This window comes from Mytilus trossulus, chromosome 1 (assembly GCF_036588685.1).
Source record: "Mytilus trossulus isolate FHL-02 chromosome 1, PNRI_Mtr1.1.1.hap1, whole genome shotgun sequence".
In the NCBI taxonomy this organism is placed as follows: domain Eukaryota; kingdom Metazoa; phylum Mollusca; class Bivalvia; order Mytilida; family Mytilidae; genus Mytilus; species Mytilus trossulus.
The window spans coordinates 5,264,784-5,284,928 of NC_086373.1; the positions used below are offsets into that span (position 1 = coordinate 5,264,784).

At 33.6% G+C, this 20,145-nt stretch overlaps 2 protein-coding genes across 2 annotated transcripts; both read left to right on the top strand.

The window, feature by feature from the left end:
* Nucleotides 1–2,045: 2,045 nt before the first annotated feature.
* On the top strand, nucleotides 2,046–4,896 carry LOC134706407 (kelch-like protein 1). The gene is made up of 5 exons (XM_063565326.1): nucleotides 2,046–2,310; nucleotides 2,636–2,954; nucleotides 3,479–3,681; nucleotides 4,048–4,208; nucleotides 4,514–4,896. The coding sequence occupies exons 1-5, from the start codon at nucleotides 2,226–2,228 to the stop codon at nucleotides 4,796–4,798; spliced, it is 1,053 nt and encodes a 350-aa protein (XP_063421396.1). The 5' UTR covers nucleotides 2,046–2,225; the 3' UTR covers nucleotides 4,799–4,896.
* Nucleotides 4,897–6,962: 2,066 nt separating this feature from the next.
* Nucleotides 6,963–19,439, top strand: LOC134712820 (pancreatic triacylglycerol lipase-like). The gene is made up of 11 exons (XM_063574742.1): nucleotides 6,963–7,089; nucleotides 9,300–9,565; nucleotides 10,087–10,233; nucleotides 10,699–10,807; nucleotides 11,444–11,560; nucleotides 13,514–13,633; nucleotides 14,234–14,349; nucleotides 16,070–16,202; nucleotides 16,937–17,054; nucleotides 18,246–18,440; nucleotides 19,174–19,439. The coding sequence occupies exons 1-11, from the start codon at nucleotides 7,011–7,013 to the stop codon at nucleotides 19,247–19,249; spliced, it is 1,476 nt and encodes a 491-aa protein (XP_063430812.1). The 5' UTR covers nucleotides 6,963–7,010; the 3' UTR covers nucleotides 19,250–19,439.
* Nucleotides 19,440–20,145: the final 706 nt, after the last annotated feature.

Genomic DNA, 20,145 nt, shown 5'->3' on the forward strand with positions numbered 1-20,145 from the left:
GTCATTTATTCACATTCTTTTCAAAATATCTATTCAAATTTTATATGGAGACGGTCATGTTAACCAATACTGAAATATATCACGTCATACAACATCCATGCAAAATTTTGAAGAGTTGCGTGAACATTTCGCGAATTGTTCGAGTTTGTTGGGCGTATGACATTTGCGCCGATTTTGAAAATTTTCATTCTTTCATTTGCGCCGATTTCATTTTTTCATTTGCGCCGATTTTATATTTGCTCCTAATTAGATTTACAGGTAAGTTAAAACTTACACATGTACCGTGCATTGGTCAAATCTGGTTATAATTGTTTTTCATCCATTTTTAAGTTAATTTTGATATATATTGTTCTGAAACTTCGTTGTACCTTGATGGACATATTGTACACTGAAACGGACCGAGGAGTCAATTCTTTTATTATCGAGGGCCATATATATATATATATATCGGAAGGTCAGTGTTCTGAAACAAAACTTCATATCTTACTTACGTACCATAAAATCGTGTAAAGCCAGATTTACCACGGATTCTATTGTCAAAACACATATCGAGCATAACCATGTGGCAAATGTCCGAAAGACATGCAAAAGAGCTACGGATACGGTTAACAATGAAAAAAGTCTGGAGATGTATCTTGTAGGCCTTCTTCCACCTTCCAGTGGTGAGCAGGGGATAACAGTTATATACAAGTTGTGATTGACAATTCATTACATTTGTACAAGTGGCAAATGGAAGAGGTTTATTATGATAAATGGAAAATAACATGGCTTGGATGGAGAGTTTTCTCATTGACACTCATATCATATCTTCTTGTATCTATTCACCTGTAATTTACCTGTAATAAAATCGGCGCAAATGAAAACAAAAATCGGCGCAAATGAAAGAAGAAATCGGCGCAAATGATATGCAGATCGGCGCAAATGCAAAACGCCGAGTTTGTTACATGGGACAACGCTAAGTAAACGTTTTTGCTGATAATCTGTCTTCCGAAGCCTATGAATATTGTATTTTTATTCTTTCTCTATCATAATGTGAAAATTTAAGACGCAATCTTTATTTTCATATATAACTTGAAATTTCTATTTCAGTTGTCTCATTGGCAATCATACCACATCTTCTTTTTTATATTAGCGCTATTTTTCGTGAAAGCAATATCTTAAGTTTTCAAAGGTCAAAATATAGGGCTTTGCGGCATATTTTCAACGTTTATATGATCTTATATACCCTGAACTTCTCAAAGTTTAAACTAACACTAATTTTCTTAACTATCCCTACCTCGAAAGGTTACCACAGATTTCAATGTAAACAATATACACATGTATGTATATTTACCGGTAACATTCCCAAGTTATGTCTCTGTGAGATGGAACACAGAGAGCATAACTGGGAACCAGTATGTAAAAAAATTTCTATGAATATTCAAGGCTCACCAAAATAGGCGTGTTTTGAGAAACAGCTGTATATACAAACAAAAGTGCAACCTATAGTCTAATAAATGAGAATGATTTTTTCTGAATAATTTATCGGTTGTACACGAATCGGTTGATTTGTTGTGTTTACTTTGCCGTATCCAGTTGCTAGTATTACATTTTGATAATATTAGATGTTGAGTGTCATAAAAAAAAAATTAAACTGACATTTGTAATACTAGTAGTCGATGAACCAACGGCGGGTGTTTAAATTTCAGCCGTTTTTTTTAATTTTTATAAAGTTTCAACATGTGGTTATTGTATAATATTTATATATGTCTTTGTTAAAACCGACCAGAATATTCTTTATGATTTTCATAAAAACAGAATCATTATTTTACAAAATGAAATAGGCCAATAAAAAGAAAAAAAGTCACATAATGAAATAAGAAGTTAAAAGTAAAACTGACTAATTAATGTCCGTAAATTTCACAAATAATAAAAATTAACCTGGTCTAATTAAGCATTGAGTGATTAACAATAGGTAACGAAACACCTTAATTAATTGACATTCTGATTACTCCAAGCCAAAAGACAACTCGTCAACTTGTCATCGTAGAACTACCGTTAGTTAGATCAGTACCAATATGACATCATATACTAAATAATGTCCATGCCAAAGTTTTCATGAATCTGACAGATCAATCTTCGGAATGTCAGAACTTGAACTTTCAAAGCGGAGATGAGCTTATAAATATCCCAAGCTTTGTTTTCAAATCATTCCAACATCAAACGTCTAAAGAAACATATACATCATGGCATTGTTTACCAGTACACCGAAAAGTAAACTTTTGATAGAAGAGAAAGTTACTTTATTAACTCTAGATAGCGAAGACGAAGGTGAGTGTGTATTTTCTCAGATTCATTTATTTTTGAACGTTCAATTTTCTGTTGAAAGTTTTTTTCTCATATTTTTTCATCGTTTTGCTTTATAAAATAAAATGTTAACTGCATATGTATATTTAATTATATGTATGTTTTATTCTCGGAAGTAAATAAGTGCACATTGCCTAGCTTTAAAATATAATACTAACAAACAAAAAAGAGGTAGAAAATATTAACATAAAACGAAAGTCCAATTTGTTATCTCGACGCTATTCTTATTGGACTCTAAGCGGAAAAAAACATCAATTTTTCATATATTTTTATTTCATTTTGTTTTCAGACTTTTCCTCTGGGTATGATTCACCGGTGCACATCTCTGATAAAGACTCAAACAGAAACTGTCAAAGAAGATTACAAATAGAGCCATCATCTGACGATTCAGATTTTTCGTCTGATGAATCGACTCCGTTGGAGTATTCCTCGTCTGAAGATGACGATATTGATTCAGTAGAGTCGATGAAAGTAACCAGTACACAAACATTGATCGAAAACATCCGATACATTTTATCGATGCCAGAATTATGCGATGTTTTGTTCATCGTAGGACCACAAAGAGTTCCCCTGTATGGATTAAAGGCGATTCTGAGCACTCGAAGCAGGTGAGAAATCAAATACTAAACCAGTAACAACAACTTAATTAATTCATGTATTCTTGATGCAGTATAATAGAGGTACCGTTAAACTGCCAATTTACTATGGATTTCATTCATTTTGTGGTATTAGGGTCAAAGTTAAGGTTAAAGTCAAGCTAGATACTGTGCAATGCTAGTACAAATTAGTTCTTCCGATTCAAAATTAACACAAAAAAAGCAATAACGTAGTTCGCAATGAAATGATTCAAACAGCAATATGTATAACATGTTTTTTACCATATTGGTGGAAGTGTATAAAAAAAAGTTCAGAACCATTCCCATTTGTAGGGCTTAATTAATTTCAATCTTAATTGTTATTTGTTTTTGAGAGAATTGGAAAAATATCACTTAAAGCGAGTTTTTTTTATGATGATAATAAATAGGGATTTATGATACTAACCATGCACACAATCCGGTAAAAATAAGTGCCATTATAGCAAAAAGAAAACCGGAGATCATGTTTACTAATTTACAAATATTTTGATTTATAGGTCGTTTTTCGTTATGTTTTTGAAACACGCAAAAGAAGCATTGAAACAGACGAAGAAGAAAACAAAGAAAACAAAACACACCCAACCGGACCAGAACAATAGACTGACCATCATTATAGATAATTATGATGCGGATATATTCCATACATTTTTGTTGTTTGTCCACTGTGGATCAATAGTAATGGAACCATCTTCAGTTACAGGTAAGCATACGTAATGAAGAAGCAACTTGAGGGAACAAATTTCATGAAATTGATTCAATAGAATATGATTATTAAAAACAGTACGTGTTCGCATTTGTTCAAAATATATTGTTAAGAGAAAACGTAACGAAATGAATCGTATTAGCACTATCAACTGTATTTCATTATATCTTCAGCTTTACTATGTTAAGGCAGGTCTAGTATACTAAGACTGTCCCTGCTTAGAGATCAATTTTCATGATAGATTATTTTAAATGATATTAACGAGTGTTATTTATGTTTACTATAGGATTGTGGAAGTTAATGACACAATCACGTATGATGTACTGTGTATTACATAATTCTATTTGGAATCTCTAATTTCAGGGCTACTTTGTTTGGCTACAGAGTTTGATATTCCAGACCTGAGAAATGCGTGCTGGGATTTCATTGATCGGTGCCTGTCAGCACAAGCTAATACTTCCCTTTTAATGCAAGAAACATTCCAATATGGCGACCATAAAGCTGCACAGAAACTTAGACTAAAGGTAAATACTTTTCATATTGAAAGAACTTATTATTGAAAACAGAAACTGAGGCATATCCTCTACGTGTTTGGAGGTTCATAAACAAAGTCAAGTTCAATATTTTGTTTTATAGCATAGTAATTGAGTTTCAAACTATTGATAAAAACAAAAAAGTACACCAGTTTAAGAGTGTTATAGTATAGTTAAAAGTATAAAAGAGTTTTAAAAAAACTTTTTATTATGTAGTGTGATCGTCTTATTTCGACGTTTACTAAAACTTAAATTATTGAACAGATATTTTCACGTGTTTCTGTCTTGTTTTGTAGATTTTAAGAATGCCGTCAACCAAGACTATGTCAACATCTTCGACACTTTTGAAAGATTCAAATGATTCCCGTAACAGTGTACAAGGTTCCTGTAACAGTGTACAAGGTTCCCGTAACAGTGTACAAGATTCCCGTAACAGTGTAAAAGATTCTCGTAACAGTGTACAAGGTTCCCGTAACAGTGTAAAAGATTCCCGTAACAGTGTACAAGGTTCCCATAACAGTGTACAAGATTCCCATAACAGTGTTCAAGATTCCCGTATCAGCATAGAGACATTAGTTTGAATCAACATAATTATCAATAATAGTGCTTTACTTTATTTTATTTGAATTGTAAATAACTATATGACTACCAATTCATGTTTACAAAATGGTATGAATCAAATACTAATAGTGCTTATAAAAATAAATGTTTACCTCTGAAGACGTTTTTGTGTAGTTGATTCTTGCGTGAATTATTTCATGGAGTTTCCGTGTTGTCTCACTGTGGTACCCCTTTCATCCTCAACTGGGACAATTGTTAGTATAGTAGTAATAGTAGTATCGGTAGTATACTATAGAAAGAAAACAGGATATGCAATACAAGACCACTAGAATAAAGGGTTTTTATAGTCAGTTTTGGCAGATATTACACTTATGATATTGCCGTGTAGTAAAAGCAACAACAAAAAACAGAACGAAAAGTCAAAAACAAATCACGAAAAAAAAAAAAAAAAAACCAATATGGTATTATTGTCAATGAGATCACTATATATCCAGCAAACTCAAATTTACAAAGAAATGGACAATAATAGGTCATCACATGATTTCAACAACGACTTATATCATACACCTGGAAAAAAGTATTGCAACACCAAATTGAAATTCAAATTAAAAAAAACACTTTATTTTTTTGTGATATAATTTGGTAAAATTGAATTAGTTAAACATAACTTAAGTATCACCTGAGTTTAATCAATTAAAATCGACTCGATAAGTTATTATCTGCACATGCAGCTACTGTATCCGTAAACAGCAAAACAGGTGTTTTAATCCTCATTGTTTTCAAAACTTTAAATAACCAAGTTTTTGAAGTTATGTGATTGACACCTTGTAATGGGTCCTCAACTCTTAACTGCAGCAAGATGGTAGATCATCAGCATGAGCGAAGCAGGGATGTCGCTGTAACAATTGCATGTATTGTTGGTCATTACCATTCCACTATAAGTCGTTTTGAGAATAAAAATCAGGCAATAAACGATGTTAAAGACCTTCCGTGATAAAGAAGACCCCCTATACCATTTGCTAGGGAAATTTAGGCATAATGAAGGTTGGTCAGAAGGAAACCCATTGCATACAATACAATCCTAAAAAGAGAGTGGTGGGTATACAGGAGACTTTTAGCAAGAACTGTTTGAGATCGACTCATCGCTACTGGTTATCGTGCGATAACACCATTTCGGATACCTTTGCTTACGAACAGACACACAGTTTTCCGTATCCAATGTAGTGCAGAGCTCGCGGAAAGTTGAAAATTAGCATCGTGGAGGAAGATCCATTGTTCTTTAGAATTCGGTTCATCTTCCTTGGCCCGATCGTAGCCCGGATTTGAACCATATCGAGCATGTATGAGACATTATTGGGCGTAAAGTGCGCAAAAGGACACCACAGTTCAAACACATCATGAAATAAACAATGCCCTTCATCAGAAATGTTTGCTGCTACCTTAGAAACAAATTAGTCGATTTATGGCAGGAATCAGAAGACGTTATGATGCGGTTATCCGTTTGAATGGAGGCTGCGCACAAAGTACTAATTCTTTGGCGTATAACGATCACTCATGATGTGAACAGTCATCGGAAGATTAATTTTGAAATGTCTGACATTGTGATGTTCGGCTACAGTAATAGTTGTAAAATGCATTTTTTCGTACAAAAAACACTTCATTTTGTTATCAAAATTGTGGTTATATAAATCTTTTTTTTTAAACATTTTTTGTTCGTTTAAATACCAATGTTATCATAAACTATGTTTCTATAATATTATACAAATATTTTACTATATTTCATCAAAAAAAAAAGAGGTTGATTTTTCAAGTTTTAAAAAATCAAGGTGTTGCAATACTTTTTTCCATGTGTATATATATTGGTGTATAAAAACAATTAAAAATAAGGTGTACAAAAAAATGAAGAGTTTCTCATGGTGCTGGGTTAAAAACTGTACATTAAAAGTTGATAAAATAAAATAAAATAGCCACTTTCCACCATCCGCGCATAACCGACAACCTGCTTACTCATTCGAAATCACCATACTATACATGTATTCGCCTCTTTTAGAATGAATGGGATTGTCATTAGAGTATAAAAATAAATGTTGCTGCACTATTTCAGCTAAGTATAATCCTTAAAAGTAATAGCTAGGTGATTGGTCCTCATTTCATGTTTAAGATAACATTTGACACAGAGAATCACTTATAAAACCTGACTGGACAAACAGACAGTTGGAGCAAAAGTACAACATGGGAACATCGGCACTCATCGGATTACTTCTTTGTTTAGTCTACAATGTATCAGGAAAGATGGTTGTTATTCATAAAAGTAAGGCTTTTCTTCATTCAAAAAAAAATCTGATGTGAAAGACAAGACGAATGAAACATTAAGCTAAGAATAATAGGTTTAACTATTTTGTTGATACTAGTATATTGAAAGAGCCAGAATAAAATTGATTCATTCATCAAGCAATTCAAGAGACATACTTAAACATTTATGGGGTTTTTAATATTCATGCTACGAATATAGAAAAAAAAAGTTTGGATTGCCTGGACATTCAAAAAGTTTAGCCCCAGCTAGACTTTTATTATACTCGTTTGAAATCAGTAAAAAGTAGCAAATGTTGTACTAAATTTTGATTTGAAATTTTTCGTTATTGATAAACCTGATTTTCATTACACTATTTGTATGGAGACCAACATCCTGATTATTTTTCATTACGTGTGACTTTCTTCTCGTACGTTGTGATAATTTATTGGTGCATTTGTTGTCATATTTACTGCAAACATCTTAAATGTCAAGTTCTAGAACTAGGCTATCTGACTATCATGTTCTTTTCAAAGAAATTTGTCTCTCATAAATTTTCTTTTTTTTCTGATGATAACTTAGCAATAAATTAACTACGATTAAATACGGAATAGAAAGTCCATAATTATGTACCATGGAAGAAGTAGAAAACACAACAATAATGAAACCCAGTTTCATTGTTGTATTATTTAAAACCCCTGTACAAACACATTATTGATCTAAATTTCATTTCGCTCCTGTTGTCGTTCAGTGATTCTTATTACTTTGAGTTGAATCTTCTTTCTTTGCGAGTTACTGACGTAACTGTATTATTAGCCTGAACCAAACAAACATGTTTCCAAATCTAAGCGTTATATATATGGTTTAAATGCTAGATTTTTGCACTGATAAGTTTCTTGATTTACCCATTTCATTGCCCACGAATAAACTGTCATGGAAATATCTATATTTCAACAATGGTTGACCGTTTAACCACTTAAACGATTAAACTACACTACATTTTGACCGCACGATACGCGATAAGACTTTACGTAAAACTGCAAATAGGCTATCTTCAACGTTTATGTTTGTACTTTTACCATGACAAAAGAAAAAAATAATTTCAACCACATAGAAATGCAAGCAGTGTAAAAGAATTTCGAGCATAATGCCATTTTCCATTGCTTTTTAACAAAAGAATTTTGAGTAATGTGGTTTCGAGAAGGAAAGATCTATGCAAAAATCCTTATTTGATGCCTATACAAAAACAAAATCGTCAATCTAAAATGCATATTTAGCTGTCAAAATGTTGCGAAAAATGAAAGATCATCATATAATGCAATCAAACAGCATAATTTGTTTATAATTTTATATAACTTCTGACCTAGTTAAGGGACATATTTCATATTTAGAGAGATAAGTAAACACGTTCTAAGGTTAAAAACCAGTACGGTTTAAGCAATAGTTCTCCTGGTACAATCTTAATTGACTAGGATTGTCAGTTTTTCTATCTAAGGTCGGTGGTTTTCTCCGGGTACTCCGGTTTCCTACACCATTGAAAACTGACTGCCACAAATTGCCTAAATGCGATGCTTAAAAGTGGCGTTAAAACACCATAAAATCGAATCCTGGTACATTCCTAGTAAACTCCTAAAAATGGACATGAAATAAAAGTCTTGCGGTTGGCAAATTTTAATACCGGACCAAATTTACTGTTACAAATAGATGTCAGTCACTCTTTACTGTGTGTTGCATCAATGAGACAGCATAGGACTTGACGAACTAAACAATAAAGCACATGTTAGTGAAATAATTTCAATGCAACCACTTGGATCGATACCTGTATTACCAATTCGCCCCGTTATGTCATAATATTCTCAAATAAAGTAATCACAGAGAAAAATATAACCTCTTCTTCAACTACATGTAATGTGAAAACAACAGGGATATTTGTTATTTTTAGACGATTAACCAACTTTTGACGAGAGTTTTGACTCTAAAGGTCCGAGGTCGCTCCAAATTCCAGTGTAAGGTTTTGTAATAATATAAGTGTAGTTTAGGATATTTTAGACACCCTTAAAACCTAAAATTAAGGCTCTTAGACCAAAGATGGCGGTCACGGGGAAGTCCTCTAACACTTAATATAGAACATATAATCCGATTAAAAACGTCTAACGTATTTTTATACATTTGTACAATATAAACGTAATTGTATTGTAAATATACCTATGATTACTGTTTTTTTATTACAGGATCTAGCACATGCTATGGAGATCTTGGATGTTTCAGTACCAGTTCGCCATTTTTCAGTCTACAAAGACCGATCAACTTTCTCCCCCAGAGTCCAGCTAAGATAAACGCCAGATTCCTGTTATATACTCGTCAAAATCATGATAATGTACATTTCATTAACATGAATGATTACACGGATATAACAAATTCCGAATTTTCTGGAGGACGACCAACAAAAATTGTCTCCCATGGTTTCATTGAGAATGGTTTCGTAAAATGGATGAAAGTATGTAAATATCATGTTACGTGACTAATCAAGCATAAATAGGTACTGTCATAAACAATTGAAAAATAGGGGCGAAATATACCAGAGGGACAGTCAAACCCATAGATAGAAAAAAAATTGACAACGCCATGGCTAAAAAAATAAATAAAAAAAAAATTGCAAAAGAAAATATTTTTTTTTAATAAATTGTTGTTTTACTATTTTAAAAGCACGCATGATGTATGCGGTATACATCAAGTGTTATCATCCTTTGTATCGGTATTTTCATTTCGATAAAAGGACGAGATTATTCAATGAATGAACCTCCTTTACGATTTTGACTAGTATAAGGTGCTGTTCTTGAAAATGAGATGGATCAACAATTTTTCTGAGTGACCAATCGGCTAACTAATGTTGTACAGTATAACAATAAGGATTTTAATTTCACCTTTTATCACTGAACAGGACATGAAGGATGCTTTCCTGAATGTTGTACAGTATAACAAGTAAGGATTATAATTTAATATTTTATCAATGAACAGGACATGAAGGATGCTTTCCTGACAGAGGGAGATTACAACGTTATATTGGTAGACTGGGGAGGAGGATCAAAGCTGCCATACACACAAGCCACAGCCAACACCAGAGTTGTAGGAGCACTCATAGCTAAACTCATCAAACTTTTACAAGTAAATGCATTCAACACAGTTTTAAATCGCTAACAGTGTTACGTCCGGTTTGAAATTAAGTATAAAATGAAGTAGAAGTTGAATTATAACTCATTGGAGAATCAAAGTCATGCAGGTTGTGTTTATGTAGTAGTGATATTATCAGTGTTGTACCTATCATTTTTATTAGAGCAAGGCAATTAATTTTTTTTGGAAGGTTTTGGGGTCAGGACTTTGTTCAGAAAATATTAGGTTTTAATTGTGTTTATTTTTGATTTTTACTAGATATAGATAAATTTCGATGATTTTTTTTAAAGACAAAAAAAATGTCAAGTAACCCATGGAATGCATGGAAAATATAAAAACAAAAAATAGTCTTTTCAATTATAATTAAAATTCTCTAGGGAATTTAAAAACAATCAACGGTATTGCAGGGTTTTAACATTTAATTCTTTAAGAATCAATTATGACATATTTTACGATTAGGAACGTGGTAATGCCAAGCCACAAGATTTTCACATCATTGGGCATAGTCTTGGTGCACACATTGCCGGATATGCTGGTGAAAGAACACCGAATCTTGGACGTATCACTGGTATGTTCTAAAACAATACTAAAGACGCTGCCCGTAGCTTATTTCTATTTATTTATTGTCACTAAGTTACTTAAATGTTTCTTTTAAGTAAAAGAGGTACGGTTTGAGAACACAAAAAAAACCATTCAAATAAGCCATTTTCCAAGCAAAGCAGACGCCTAAACATTAACTCAAGATATGAATATAGAGAAGAACGACTTAAATAGTTTTGAAACAACCCGATTTAATTTAAGTTTCAACAATACATGCACTAAGTCTATTTTAGTACTAGAAGAGGCATTGAACTAGGACCCTGTGAGAACTGGTAAGATAAAAGTTATATAATTTTACGTTGGCCAAACGAAACAAGCACATGCACATATAATCTTAAAGTGGTACGTTTTACTTTAAAACAAAATGCGCATTTTAATTATCCATAAAAGATGATGTTGGATATATGACAATGATACGGCAACAAAAAAAAACGAACAAACAAAAAATATTTAGGTATTTTTTTCTCCGAGTTTTTTTTTTTTTGTATTTCAAAAGAACAGCTTTGCCTTTACCACAAATGAGGCGCATTATTAATTATAACTTCATTTTTCACTTTTCGTTGTGATTATTTAAATGTTGTCGACCATTATTTGATGTACTTAGGACTGGATCCAGCTGGACCTTACTTTGCGGGTACAGACAAACTAGTCAGATTAGATCCAACCGATGCCACCTTTGTTGATGCCATTCATTCTGACGGATCACCTCTAATCACATTAGGTATAAACACTTGTGTTTCAATGTACGTTTGGTTAGATTTACTCTATCACATTAGGTATAAACACTTGTGTTTCAATGTACGTTTGGTTAGATTTACTCTATCACATTAGGTATAAACACTTGTGTTTCAATGTACGTTTGGTTAGATTTACTCTATCACATTAGGTATAAACACTTGTGTTTCAATGTACGTTTGGTTAGATTCACTCTATCACATTAGGTATGAACACTTGTGTTTCAATGTACGTTTGGTTAGATTCACTCCCATGTGACATGTTGAATTAGTAAAAATTCAAGTCACAAAAATACCGAACGCTGAGGAAAATTCAAAACGGAAAGACCCTATTAAAATGGAAAAATCAAAAGCTCAAACAAATCAAACGAATGGATAACAACTGTCATATTCCTGATTTGGTACAGGCATGTTCTTATGAAGAAGATGTCGAATTAAACCTGGTTTATAGCTGGCTAAACCATTCACTTGTTTGACAGTCACATAAAATTCCATCATCTTGACAACGATGAATCATTGATTCTAGTGTTTGTCATGTTTATTGCTCAGTATGTTACATATTAAAAGAAGATCATTATAAAAAGTTATGTTTCATGCATGAGAAAGCGCGAATGTTTGGTCAGACGTTTGGCCGGAGAGTTAGTGGTCGCGTTATATGTTGATGGGTGTTCGTAAGTGATGGTTTATTTCAGTTAGCGAAACAATAAGAAACATCCATATGCAGGAAATAATGTATTCGACCTGGGTTATATAGGCTAACAAATAGCCACTCGAGGCATTCATAGATTAATTCCCAGTCAAGTTTCAGTCCTTACAGCTGAAGTTACGTACTGGATCAACTCGTTGTCGAGCCTGCAACTTTTGTTACAGAAAGCTCGACATAGGGATAGTGATCCGGCGGCGGCGGCGTTAGCTAACTTCTTAAAAGGTTTATATTTTAGAAGGTGAAAGACCTGGATACTTCATATTTTGTATATAGATGCCTCATCTTACGAAGTTTCCGTCAGTCACATGTCCAATGTCCTTGACCTCATTTTCATGGTTCAGTGACCACTTGAAAAAAAAGTTCAGAGTTTTTGTAATGTTGAATTCTCACTATTATAAGTAATAGGATAACTATATTTGGTATGTGCGTACCTTGCAAGGTCCTCATGCCCGTCAGACAGTGTTCACTTGACCTCGACCTCATTTCATAGATCAGTGAACAAGGTTAAGTTTTGGTGGTCAAGTACATATCTCAGATACCATAAGCAATAGGGCTAGTATATTTGGTGTATGGAAGGATTGTAAGGTGTACATGTCCAACTGGCAGGTGTCATCTGACCTTGACCTCATTTTCATGGTTCAGTGGTTATAGTTACGTTTTTGTGTTTTGGTCTGTTTTTCTCATACTTTATGCAATAGGTCTAATATATTTGTTGTATGGAATGATTGTAAGGTGAACATGTCTAGCGGGCAGATGTCATCTGACCTTGACCTCATTTTCATGGTTCAGTGGTCAAAGTTTAGTTTTAGAGTTTTGGTCTTTTTATCTCATATTATATGCCAACGGTCAACTATATTTGGTGTATGGAAATATATTATGATCTATATGTTAGTCCTGCAGGTTTTATTTGACCATGACCTCAATTTCACGGTTCATTGCACAGTGTTAAATTTGTGTTTTGGTCTATTTTTCTTAAACTATAAGTAATAGGTCAACACTATTTGTTGTAAGGAAGTTTTGTTGGCTGCACATGTCTGCCTGACATGGTTCATCTGACCTTGACCTCATTTTCATGGTTCATTGGCATTTGTTTAGCTATCTTGGTTAATGTCAAGTTTATGTGAAAGTTGTAATAAAGCTTTATATTTAGGACTATCAACATAATATCAATGATTAGTAAAGAAGGCAGGACATTTCAGTGTGTGCACTCTTGTTTTTATTTTATTTTCTAAAGGATTTGGAATGATGCAAGCAGTGGGACATGCTGACTATTATCCCAACGGTGGAAATAACCAGCCTGGATGTGACAAGGACCCGATCAGTAGTGTCCTCGTGGAAGGAAGTCTCTACGACGGTTTGTAATGTTTGTCATAATGTATTATCAGTAAAGTTTACAACATATTTGTTATAGAAGGTACATTTTATAGTCCTTGACCGAAATGTAAAGATATAAGAACAACGATAACTTGTTCCGATGAATGCTTGTAAGTACATTAGATTTTTATAAATGTACAGCAAGTAAAAAGATATCATTTTTTTCTGGCCAATCCGCTTTATAGAAGCAGTCAAATTAGTTATTATAGGCAGCACTCATATAGCACCAAGCTTTTGTGTAGGCTTTTCGCCTGTTTCAAATCAAGAGCCTCTGGCATTTGTTAGTCTTGGATGATTTTTAATTTTAGTTTCTTGTGTATAATTTGGAGTTCAGTTTGACTTCCATTATCACTGAAGTAGTACGCTGTATACATATTTGTGAAGGGACCAGCAGAAGGATGCCTTCGGGTGCGAGAGTTTCTCGCTGCATTGAAGACCTATTGGTGTCATTCGGCTGTTGTCTGTTCTATGGTCGGGTTGTTGTCTCTTTTACACATTCACCATTTTTATTTACGTTTTCGTTTTCGTTTTAACGTAGGTGATTAGTTGAATAATTTAAGAATTTAATGTTCGATTTCAGGTGGAAAGCAGTATGTTGCCTGTAATCATTTGAGGTCATACAGCTACTTTACCGAATCAATCAATTCTCGTTGTCCTTTCACTGGTTACCGATGTAAAGATTTTGACTCCTTTCAGGTAACAGATAAATGTATTAATGTATAGTTATCTTTTCTTTCACTGACGTAATTAAAGTTTTGAAAGTACATGTTTAGACCTGTATTTACTATTGGTTATGGAATAATCTCTATCTAGTACACTCGATACTTCAATCTTCGGGTACTTTCGATACTACAAGCTTCAGGTAAAATCGATACTTTAAGCTTCATGTTAATTAGGGCCCCGCCTTTAGGCGGGTCGCCCTATAGTGATCAGTCTGTCCGTCCGTCCGTCCGTCCGTCCGTCCCACTTTAACTTTGTGTCCGCTCCATATCTAGATTACCGTTATGATTTCATACTTTATACTTTACATGTTTATTAACCACCAGAGGGCATGTCATGATGTATGTACAACTTCCTAGGTCAAAGGTCAAGGTAAAAAAACTTTGGTTTCAGTTGACAACCCTGTGTCCTGTGGTGAAGATCGTGTCCGCTCTATATCTTGAGAACCGTTATGATTTCAAAGTTTATACTTGACATCCATTTTAAGCAACACCAGAGGGTGTGTCAAGATGTATGTACAACTTCCTAGGTCAAAGGTCAAGGTCAAAAACTTTGGTTTCAGTTGACAATCCTGTGTCCTGTGGTGAAGATCGTGTCCGCTCATATCTAGATTACCGTTATGATTTCAAAGTTTATACTTGACATCCAATTTAACCACCACCAGAGGGCGTGTCATGATGTATAAACAACTTCCTAGGTCAAAGGTCAAGGTAAAAAAAACTGGTTTCAGTTGACAACCCCGTGTCCTGTGGTGAAGATCGTGTCCGTTCTGTATCTTGAGAACTGTTATGATTTCAAATATTATACTTGACATCCATGTTAACCAACACCAGAGGGTGTGTCATGATGTATGCACAACTTCCTAGGTCAAAGGTCTGTCTGTCTGTTGGTCTGTCCATCGCTCACAAATTTGATCCACACTTTATTTTGAGAGGACAGCTGTTATTATTTCATACTTTATACCTGACAAACATTTTCAACTTAACATATATATTAACCAACACCAGAGAATGTGTCATAATGTATGCATCCTAGGTCAAAGGTCAGTCCGTCGGTCTGTCCATCCGTTCGTTGTTCTTAACAAATTCTGTCAGCTCTACCTCTCGAGAACCGTTAATATTTCATACTTTATACTTGGTGGGTCATAATATATTGAAGGCATAATTCTAAAAATATGTGACAAATATCAATTGGGCAACACCTTTAAACATATTGTTCAAACATCAATCCATATATCCAGAAGTCACCTTAGAGTAGTCAACAATGAGTTCACATCCTGCAGTCATATCACTATTATAATATGAAAGTAAGTTGAGAATTTTTATCAGTTTTAACTTAAAATCTTAGAATAAAATCACACATGAGACTATGTAATAACTTCAAAATATGCTTCATATCAGATTATCCATACAACTTATTTACCCCACATTATTGACAGCGGGGCCCACAGAGATGGCTCCCATCTCAATGGTATCTAGTTGATACTGAAACCATCAGAAGGCTAATAAATAAACACATTCGAGTATGTTATCAGAGTGAAACCTATCAGAGCATCCAGAATCTTCAAAAGGACATGTCGCTATTATATATTGACACTTAATTAAAGGATATAATTGTCACTTTCTGTATTCTTTTATATATATATATGTGTGAGTTTGTGTGTGTTCATTAACCATAATATTTAATTATTTTGAAGAAAGGACTATGCTCAGATTGCAGCAATAATAATTGCGGTCAAATGGGTCTTCATGCCGATCTACACAAGCCTCGAGCCGGTACCGTTAATACTAAATACTATCTCGACACATCGGATAACAGACCATTCTGTAGTAAGTTGTCAAAATTAACACTTAGTTATATCTTGACACTTTGGCTCACAGACAATTCTGTTGTAAGAGAGAGGCAAAACATAGCAGAGGGATATTCAAACCCATATGTCTACAAAACTGACAAGGCCATAGCTAGAAAAGAAAAAGAAGAACAGATAAACAAAAGTTAAAAAAAAACCCATAAAAAACTGAAAACTGAGCAGCACGAACCCCATCAAAACCGCGGGGATAATCGTAGGTGCTCCAGAAGGGTAAGCAGAACCAGCTCCACACGTGTGACCCGTTATGTTGCATGTTAAAACGAACCCGGTAATAAGTATAATTCAATGTGTCACATTCCAAAAAAGGGGACGATATTGTAGCTGTGGTAAGTTGTCAAATTATTCCGACACGTCGGCTAACAGGCCAATTTGTAGTAAGTTGTCAGAAATAACACCATGTATTAAGTTGGTCACAATTTTGACAACGATTCGTCTGTAGTTACATTTGCCATCAAGATATCTGCCACTAGATAATGTGTAAAGGTTTCTCTAGGTTTTTGTTTGTGACCCTGATTTTTTTTTTGCTAAAAAAAGGGACGAAAGATACCAAAGGGACAGTCAAACTCATAAATCTAAAACAAACTGACAAAGCCATGGCTAAAAATGAAAAAGACAAACAGAAAAACAATCGTGCACATGACACAACACAGAAAATCTATTGAACAGCGGTAAACTACTGTTGCCTTTATTTAGGATACCACTACAAAATACAAGTAACCATTGGCAGTACGTCTAAACTATGGCGAGGTAAACTTTATGCTTCTATGCACGGAACAAATGGAGAGCTCCCAGATACACTTCTTACCAGCAGGTAAGTCCGTACGGGTAGCTCTATATTACCCCAGGAATATATTACCTTAGCTGTATTTGGCAAAACTTTTAGGAATTTGGTCCTCAATGCTCTTCAACTTCGTACTTTATTTGGTTTTTCTCAATCGATTTATAACTTTTGAACATGGGTCTACTACTGTTGCCTCTATTTATTCTGCACCTTATGTTCTAAAGACTTAACTTACTTAATAGAAATTCTACTTCATGTTTGAAGACTCCAATCGGTAAATAAAACCATCAGTCGTTGGAAGTTCAACAACACCAAGACCATTTTGTTATCAGTAAATTAAATTAAACTAAACCTATATGCACATGCAGACACGCTTAACCATGAATACTTTTACTGTTCATGACGTTTTAGCAATAAATCAATTTGATATTGGATGTGTACTGATTGATATTTTAGTCTTGGATGATTATATTTTTTATAATTAGGAGTTATTGGCTTTAACTATCTGTTTATACCTGTGAGTACTCTCAGATGTGTAATAAGTGTCAATTTGTTGTGATGATGAATAAGTTCCCGTCCACATATTCTCTTTGTTTTTGTTATATATATTTCTATTTGTATGCATCTGATAAATTAAGCCTTTTTAACTGATTTTAAACCGTAGTTTGTTCTTATGTTTTACTGTTACAGCACTGTTCCAGTTTAGCGACGGGTTTGCACTTTCAAGAAAATTTCACCCGGCCACACCATGTATGTGCCTGTCTAAAGTCAGTAGTCTGTTATTCAGTTGTTGTCGTTTGGTGCTGTTCATTCTTATTTCCCGATTTTAGGCCGTTTGCTTTCTCTTTTGAATTATTTTACATTTTGTCATTTCTTGGTTTTTTATAGGGGGTATGTGCTTTGCTTATTGTTGGAAGCCGTACGATGACCAATATTTCCTAATTTTTTTATTTGGTCTCCAGCGGATATTTATTTCATTGTCATTGTGCCGCAATCATATCACACCTTTTATATATATATATATATATATTCCACAGTACAGTTCTGTTTAATAAGTATGCTAAACTGTCACTTAAAGCCTTCTTATACGATGTAAGGGTTATTTTGCTAGTGTCTTATCTGTTTTGAATCATGATCGTATTTCGTAATCATTCGTCTTTATATATAACGTACCTCTATTTAAACATAAGAATAAATAGATAAATCATTTTACTTTTTCAGCACACAGTATTTCGCAGCAGGAGAGAGCTATACGTTCATGACAACCGCACCACACGACGTTGGAGATGTAGATGATGTAGTTGTTCACTGGCACCATGAGTCATCCTTATTAAACCCTTTCCAATGGAACCCTTTCGGACTTCGTAGTCCTACACTGTTAATATCTAAAGTACATATAGCCCATGCATCAAAACAGTAAGTTTAGTTAAAAAAAAGTACAAATAGATAATTGACTTCACTTTTCCCAATCATTTCAGTACCAAATTAGTTCAGATTTTCTATGACCAAACACTGTCGCTTCTTTATTTTGCAGTCAATATATGATTTGAACAAAAAAGTGCGAAGCTTCATTTTTGTTTACATTTCTCGATTATTTGTTAATTTCTTAAGGTATATTACTTTTAGTTTAGAACTGAATTCATTTTGTCAGATTTTCTATTCGACCTAGACTACAATGTTGTATGCATTTATTCCTTATTTGTAGTTTTATTTTGGTGTAAAGGTGTCGACAAAAGCACGTTTATTTTAAAGCGCAGAAGTAAACGGTGAACGCGTTTACACATAAAAAAACTATAACACTTTAAATAAAGCTTTGATAAGCTTTCAACTCTCGTAAAACTTCACTTCTAAGAAGGAAACAACGATTCAAAGGAAATTTTCTTTGATTTTGTAATTTTTTATTTGTACGCATGATTTGAGCGGCGTCATAGAGTCTGAGAGAACTTGTTTAATGGACGTTGCACTTACATTAAATATATCAAATATCGCTTTGAAACACCACCTGATTGTTGTCGGCTAATCAAAATGATGGAATCCTGTTTCAAAAATCTTTGTAATTTGATTATAAACTGATTAATGTTCTACAAAGATTATACACAAATTGTTATACATATTCTTATGTTCTTCGTGCAACAACTCTATTTAACAGGTCCACTTTTTGTACACAAGGAAAGGAAGGATCTCTTGCATCTGATACGACTGCACGGTTATATAGGAAATGTTGACGACATGTTTATAGTTAAGTGCCAGTCTGCCTAAGAATTAGGCAGTGATGAAAACATGACCAAAAAAACCCCACCCCATTTGACATTGATTTCAGTTCATAATATGTAGTGATGCACACAAATAACATTCATTTACGTTTCCTGTTCTGGTAATAGAAGATACAATTTGGTTGAAATGCACTATAAATTAGCAAATCATTTCAACCACATTTCTAACTGAGTTATTTGTTATTACCAGACACACACAAACGAAAGACTAATAATTTTTAAATCAGGATGATAGTTAGTATTAAATAGCATGATTAGCTCAGTGGGTTTTTTCTGATCATGTTTTGATTTTTACCTAAATTGCCTGATCCTTACAAAGACTGGCACTTAATTGTATAGATTAATAAACTTACATACATCATGCCTTTTCTTGAGATCTCTTTTTGATCCATTTGTTACATCAATATGTATATGTACTAGACAAAAACAAATCATTTTCCCGCAAAGTTTAACTCTAAATGGCTGTTGTGGAAGGCATTTCTTTATTATTCCAACCTGTGTCAACTATTTCCGTTTAGAATTGCCTGTTAGTATTGATAAAACATATTATGACATTTAAAATGAGAAATTGTAGGATGTTCAGGATTAATTCGTTTCCATAATTCAATTATTTATAAGTAATAACGTGTTCACAATTTTCATTCATTCACTAAACGTCAGTAAAGCGTAGAATAATGTCAAAGTCGGGATTCTTTTTGTTGGATCCAGCGTGACTCACATTGATGCATTTTTATTACAAGTCTTATTATAGTGTAGGTGTTTTTGTGTCTTAGATATGAGCTTAGTTGAATATTTAACACCAGAAAGGAAGTTTTAAAATTAAAAGCTTTACAACCATCTATGACTTA